This window comes from Adiantum capillus-veneris, chromosome 20 (assembly GCF_014529385.1).
Source record: "Adiantum capillus-veneris isolate H3 chromosome 20, ASM1452938v2, whole genome shotgun sequence".
Taxonomy (NCBI): Eukaryota; Viridiplantae; Streptophyta; class Polypodiopsida; order Polypodiales; family Pteridaceae; genus Adiantum; species Adiantum capillus-veneris.
The window spans coordinates 13,323,419-13,330,549 of record NC_140950.1 but is presented as its reverse complement, the minus strand read 5'-3'; the positions used below and the strand labels follow the sequence as shown (position 1 = coordinate 13,330,549).

At 45.9% G+C, this 7,131-nt stretch overlaps 1 protein-coding gene and 1 long non-coding RNA gene across 2 annotated transcripts in view; both read left to right on the top strand.

The window, feature by feature from the left end:
* The first annotated feature begins 445 nt into the window (after window positions 1-445).
* AARE (acylaminoacyl-peptidase-like protein) overlaps window positions 446-7,131 on the top strand; it is a 51,821-nt gene continuing 45,135 nt past the window's right edge. Inside the window, exons 1-8 of the mRNA XM_086492131.1 lie at window positions 446-603; window positions 689-855; window positions 1,111-1,435; window positions 1,562-1,786; window positions 1,876-2,079; window positions 2,174-2,245; window positions 3,603-3,741; window positions 3,821-3,966. Coding sequence (XP_086348257.1) covers window positions 470-603; window positions 689-855; window positions 1,111-1,435; window positions 1,562-1,786; window positions 1,876-2,079; window positions 2,174-2,245; window positions 3,603-3,741; window positions 3,821-3,966 — 1,412 coding nt within the window. The 5' untranslated portion in view covers window positions 446-469. The remainder of the gene's footprint in view (window positions 604-688; window positions 856-1,110; window positions 1,436-1,561; window positions 1,787-1,875; window positions 2,080-2,173; window positions 2,246-3,602; window positions 3,742-3,820; window positions 3,967-7,131) is intronic.
* LOC147432127 (uncharacterized) lies at window positions 2,771-3,618 on the top strand. Its single transcript, XR_015185520.1, has 2 exons — window positions 2,771-2,916; window positions 2,989-3,618. It is a non-coding gene; the product is annotated as an uncharacterized LOC147432127 (long non-coding RNA).

The window sequence follows — 7,131 nt, the reverse complement described above, 5'->3', positions numbered from 1 at the left end:
ATCTATCAAGATGCTCTTACGTGTTTGGTGACAAAAAGCTAGGGCTGGCGCGCGCGCGCACACACACACACACACACACACACACACACACACACACACACACACACAGAGAGAGAGAGAGAGAGAGAGAGAGAGAGAGAGAGAGATGTCACATGGGAGGAGGTCTGTTGAGCTTTGTTCAACGATCTTTTGGGGCTTCGTCAAGGGGAATCATGAAGGGGAGTTTAGGAAATGAAAAGACCTATGAAGATGAAAAGTCAAAAGACTTTTATTTTTCCCTTAGCTTGTTCTTCTCTAGAAAATGTCCTTCCACTATGTAGATATAGATATAGATAGTGATTTTTTGTATTTTTGTTTTTTTAGCCATATGTACCAGCGATAGAGGATTTTGCATCTTTTTTCTTTTTCAGAATTTACACCTCTCACCTTATGTCCTCCACATTTAGTGGGGCAATGAAGGATTTATAACATGCTGAGCTCGCTGCAACATCGCCAGCTTCCTTCTCAACTTTGCAACGGGCCATCTCGGCTCGATCACCATCCCTTCTGCAACTCGGCCCGTTTCGTACATCTTCCTTGTTCTACCCCTACAACCCTGTCGTCGTAAGTCTCTCTCTCTCTCTCTCTCTCTCTCTCTCTCCGCCTCTTGATGTTCTTCATACATGACTCCTTGCAAATTTTGGTGCAGTAGTATACAGCAGAAGCATCCTTTGAGAACTGCGAAAATGGCATCTACCAAGGCAGAAGTCCCTTCTACAACAGAAGAGCTGAATCTCTTGGAACACTACGAACTTCTTCAATCAATTCACCGGATTCCAAGCATCGACAAAGCTTGGCTGTTGCCCTCCAGGACAGGTGTGCAGCAGTTTCTGTGGCATAGTAGTACTTTTGATGCTCTCATTACGCCTCCGAATCACCACCTCAAATTTATGGCACTTGAGCTTGCAATCCACACACCTGATGACATTAAGCACACAAATTTTCACTGCTGCATATCAGCAATTCACAATGGCAGATGGTTGAGCTGTATGCACATGTTTTGATTTCTTGTGGCTCTAAGTTGTCCTTAGCCAGCTCTAGAGCACTCTAAAGTGTGCTGTCAACATGCAGGACATAGTTTGGAGGCACTGGTTGCAATGAGTGAAGTCAATCTAGTGGCCAACAGCAAGAGAAAATATCTTTCATTCATCAATATTCCAAAAGAACAGGAGAAAGAAGCCACATGCAACTGGTCAGCCTTTCCTTTTGAATTGACAGGAATATCTCTCTTGCTCCCTTCCTCGTCTGGGCAAAAACTTCTTGTAGTCAGAAACAGTGACTCTACCCCCAAAAATGGTGCTAACCCTACAAAGTTGGAGGTTTGGAATTCTGCTCAACTTGTGAAAGAGATATGGGTTCCCGCATCGATCCATGGCTCTATATATGTTGATGGATGGTAATGCTGAGTGCTAAAATCACTTTCAATAGTCAGAAAATCGACTTCAACTGTCACTATAGGTTCATAGCATTGACAGGCTGTAGTGCTTTGTGTTCTATTCCTGTTGGCTGTCTGCTTTTAAAGGTTTGAAGGAGTGTCATGGAGTCATGATGAGTCCTATGTCGCATATGTCGCGGAGGAGCCAGTTATTGGCAAACCAGTTTTTGGGAAAGCGCTTGTTTCATCCAGTACTCAAGCAAATGACAACGATGTTCATTCCTGGAAAGGCCAGGGAGACTGGCAGGAAGATTGGGGTGAATCATACACTGGGAAACGCAGACCATGTCTCTATGTAGCGGACCTACAAAAGTAAGTGGTGTGGCAGCCTGTCAGCTTATCAGTGTTTTGTCCAGTCATAGTGCTACAAATGGTAAGTTTTCTCTTCTCTATGCTTGTAGTGGATCTGTACAGAAGGTGGATGGTGTTCCCGATGATTTGAGTGTTGGCCAAGTCACTTGGGCACCAGGTGATTCTCGGCTGCTGATATTTGTTGGGTGGCCATCGACCTCAAGTAACTTCAATACCTTAAGAAAACTTGGGATTAAATACTGTTACAACAGGCCTTGTGCCCTCTATGCAGTACAGGCTTTTCAAGATGAAAGGTGAGGTTCTTTGCAGCAATTAGGCCCCGGTAAATTACAAATATGTTCTATGTAAGAGTTTTGACAGGCTGAGTTTGTGCCACATTGCAAACAGGGTCTCAGATTCTCCAAGCAGCGTATGCAAACTGACGAATTCCATAACAAGCGCTTTTTTACCACGCTTCAGGTGAGGATGTGTTCCATCAAGTGTGCTTGAAGTATTAGTTGTCCTTCAAGGGATTTTAAGACAACTGCGGAACAAAATTCTGCTAGTACTAGTGGAACCGAGCTATGCTGACATACCGGGGGGTTTGTGGTGTTTATTTATAATATTTTTTTTCTTGTGAAAACTAACTATGATGAAAGTAGGTGAAATAAGCTATGCTATTATACAACTTTTCTGTTTGAAATTTGTGTTTTCCTGGATTTAATTACGAGAAAAGGCTGCGTTGTTTGCAATCAGCACTTTTGTGATAGTTCTTCCATGCCAAAGTTTCCTGCTGTCCATTTTTCAGTTGTGCTTAGCTGTTGCAAAAGCCTGGTTTTTGGCACTTTTCAAGAATGAGTCAAGTTTGCATACTTCATATTTTTCTATGTGAGCATTTTTTAGATTTTGCTTGTCAGATGGTGGGTCATGCGGAATTGTGAGCTACAAGTATCTGAGAACCACAAATGAGCTTACTGGTTATTTTGCGTGTGGAGTATAACCATAAGATAAGGTCATCCTAAAGAGGTACCCAAAACAGGTGGTGCAAGCCTTGAATTCTAGACTCTGAGTGAAACCTTGTGCAGCTGAAGCACTCCTAAGTTATGGACAGTTCTATTTAATGTATGTGGGCATTCATTCAATACTGGGAGGTGAGTCAACTGTTTGACCTTATCTGAGGTCTTAGGTGAACCTTTTCAAAGCATGCAGATTTTGTGCTGCAGAGGCATTACCGTAGTTCTGATGGCATGGTGCATGTTCCTCCATTTCTCTTTGACGATTCTTCACATCTCTTTATTGCATTGGAGGTCGACTGGATTGCATTGTGGTTTGGTAAGGCATGTCAGTTTTCTGGTGATATGGGTGAAAAGGTGTGAAGCTCTCTCTTTCCTTTTAGATAGAAAATGCTGTACTTCTACTTTGAACTTCTAATTACCAGTTCTTTAAATGAGTGCTGTACCAATTATTGACTATTTGTAGGGAGAGAGAAAGTTGTTGCTTAACTTCTATTCTGACCATCTGATTTGTTGGCCAATCATTTAATAGCGTACTTGTGACTTGTATCATACAGGGTCAGAGGAGTTGTTTTTGAGGTGTGACACGAGTATAGAACGTGTTATGGTTGTCACATATGTAAACAGACAGTTCAGTTGCCAAAGTATTAGCTGATTGAATGTCAAGAGCTTAGATTGCACCTTTGCAGGTCACACTTGGAATTCAAAGGGCACATAATCGCCTGAATGTCATCTAAGAAATTGCAATGTTTGAAGGCTTCATCGACTTATTTAAGTTAGGGAGTAACATATGTATTGGCCTCTTCTTTCTGATTGTAATGCAGTCCAAATGGAAATTGCCTTATGTTCTTGTCTGCTGAAGGAGCTGTCACCACTGGAGTCCACAGTGGGACAAACTCATTACACGTTGTGGAATGGCATGGACTTGAAACTTCAAGTTCAAACTTAGACATCAGGGAGGTGGTAAGTCAAGAGAGTTTGACCATTTATTTAGTTTTTTTCTACTTCAACTTTGTTCGAATGTAATTTTCTGTTACTTCAGGTGTCTGTGGCACAACCGGCAGGGGGATTTCCAGGCCTATATTGTCAGAGTGTAATTGCATCCCCATGGCTATCTGATAACCAAACTATTTTACTGTCATCTCCTTGGTACAGCACCCAAGTGATCCTGGCTATCGACATTGGAAGGTGCATTATTTGAAGTTGACAACCAGACAACAACGCCCCCCCCCCCCCCCCCTCCTGGCGCCCCCCTCTCTTCACACACACACACACACACACACACAAATGAAATGAAATGAATTGAAATGTTATATTAACGTCTTCAAAAGGCCAAAGTGACCTATGAGACCAGAAAGTTACAATGTGGTGGATCTGATACAAAGTCAGAGTAACAAAAACTAACAACATAACAAAACAAAACAAAAAAATACTATGGGATCCGAGACTGGTCGATGTGAACTAAGCAAAATGGGCAGCTGGCCGGGATAGCTAAATCACAGGAGATCTAGCATTGGGCACTGGCGGATCTCATCAATCTCCTCCATAGTCAGTAGTATGACTGGGTGTCGTGCATGCCTGGCCAGAGTGCTCCGAATCTTCTGATGAAGCCTCCGTCGATGTTGTGTAGTCCTCCGCAGTCATGGGCGCCTGGATTTCCCCAGCTCACTCGCTCGGTCGATCAATGTGCCTCTTGTGTGAGACAAAAGTGAGCTCTTCTATGGTAGTAGCTCCTGCGGCTGCCCAGTGTCTGCTCTAAAGAAATCTGTCATCCGTCTCTGAGACTGGCTAGCCTCTCCACTCATCAGGCTATCTCTGTGTGCGTAGCTCGAGCAAGAACAAACTCAAGCATCTCTGATCCTCATATCCCATGACTCTGGAGAGTGGTCCAAAACCCCCTCTGAACAAGCAATGGAAGCGGCCTCGTATCTCGTAGTAGACGGGGCAGGGGCATGTGTAGTGCAACTCTGTCTCAGGCTCCATGTCACACAAGGGGCAAGTCCTGGCCTTTGCTGGTACTCCGCTGTATCGCCCAGTCTCAATCCACAACTGGTGAGAAGATGTGCGTAACTGGCCAATAGCACATCGTATCCCATGAGACAAGTGGGTGTCCATGTATCTGGGTCTCGTCACAAAACCATCCTCCGTAAGCTGGAGAAGATGCTCTCTGTAGAAAGCCATCTTCGTGCCCAGCTCCTGCGCCGGCTGTATCCATGTCCTCCTAGTGTCTAGCTGGGTCAGGTCTTGGCGGATGAGCCTGGTGATCTCGGACTGTGTAAGAGTGAGAGATGGTGCATCCAATGAGTACTGGAAGGGTAGCAACTTGTCTATGCTGAACCCATGCGCGTGAAACCATGATGTCATCTCCCCATACCAGCATGCTGTATCTCCCTGCATGGCTAACTGTTGAGAGGACTCAAGTGCAATGCGAGCATATCTGTCTCTAGGAAGTTCCCACATGCGGTGTATGAAGGAGACTGATCTGGTGAGCGCCTCACTAATGGGGGGGCCACTAGCTCTGCTCGGATAATGGCATGTGGTGCTGATGCCTTGAGGGGGGGAGAGAGAGAGAGAGAGAGAGAGAGAGAGAGAGAGAGAGAGAGAGAGAGAGAGAGAGAGGGGGGGGGGGACGGGCGTACGAGGGGGAGACGAACTTTCTATTTGCTGTGCCCCCTCGCGTCTCAGCAACGTGCAACTGCTCTTCGTGCTTTGGTCTGCCTTGCTGCACCGTCTCTGCCTGCCGCAAGACGCTCTTTGTGCACAGGCTTTCTTGTGATGGATGCTCCAGTTGTTCGCCTTCTGTAGATAAATCCTTTGCCCCCCCTCAAAACACACACACACACACACACACACACACACACACACACACACACACAGAAAGCGGGGGGGGGGGGGGGGGGGGGGGGGGGGTGGTTACGAGGGAGAGGTACGCTGCTCTAACTTTCTATTTGCTGTGCCCTCTCACTTCCCTCTGGCGGCGTGCAACTGCTCTTCGTGCTATGGTCTGCCTTGCCGCACTGTCTCTGCCTGCCGTAAGTGGCTCTCCGCGTACAGGCTTTCATGTGATTGTGTTGCTAATTGGACTATTTTCTTATTTTTAATGATTAATCTCTTTTTTAGGATATTTTATTATGTGCACTAAGAACTGTTAAAAGATTGTAGCTACAGGAACTGCCATCAAGAACGGACAAACTCTGATGTGTCATTTGATGGGTGACGGTAAACATTGCGAAGGAGTTTCCGTAAGTTCGGTGGAAAGGGCCGGGTTACGAGTGCCCTTGATGCGTCACATGATGGGTGACGGGTGCATCAGTAAGGGGGCATTCCGTAGGCTAAGGAGGAAATCCGAACTAAGTAAGAAAATACGCGTAAGAACGCAAGCACAAGAATAAAGATGGGTTCAATGAAGCTTTTTACGAAAAGCAAGAACAGTCGCGGGAGGACAGATGTTTTCCCGCGAGGAGTCTGTGTCTGCATTGCATCTGTGTCGTGCCTTGCACCCGGGGATGCCTGGAATGTGTCCGTGTAGCATTGTTTTCATTGACTAAGTGAGTTTTTAAAGTTTGAACAGGTTCACACTTTATTTTATTAAAGTGGCCGGTCACTTTTAAGTGATCGGGCCTTTATTAATAAAATAAAGCAAGTCCTTCAAAAAAAGGCAGCGCTAGAAAAGCTACGCAGAGGGGGGGGGGGGCTGAATTTGCGATCTTTCTCTCTCCTCTCTCTAGGGACGCTGGCTCTGCTTTTTGGGCCTCTATTCCCGCCAGGTGTCAGAGCCTATAAAAGGGCAGCAAGCGTTCCAGTTTTGATACGCCGGGAGCAGCAGCAAGAACTAGCGCTGGGATTCTGGAGCACGTGCTGGCGATAGAATTTGCAAGTGATCGCGTGACGACTGAGTACGGAGGTCGATTCTCCGAGCAAGGAACGACAGGTATAAGGTGTTGATACGCATTGAGAATTGTTGCTTTGTGTGGTTTGTTTTGCAGGAATCTCCCGTCTCACGGGAAGGCCCTTCACGGGAAGTACGGCTTCACGCCTAAGTCCCTTACGGGAAAGTACGGCTTCGCGCCTAAGTCCCTTACGGGAAGGAATGGCCTTGTGCCCAAGCCCTTTACGGGAAAGCACGACCTTCGGGTCTAAGATTACAGAACGGAGGGGTTTCCTCGGGTTCTCGTGCTTGTATAAGAATTCTCCCTGAATAAAAGAATACTCTTAACGGGGGGGGGGGACCAGCCCATCTTCTGGTCCCCAATACTGTGTCGATCTTCTCCCTTCTCTCATGTTTTCAAAGAATTATAATTTTCAGATTTTCTAAGTGCTCGTGTACGCTCCCGTTTTGTGACAGATTGATGC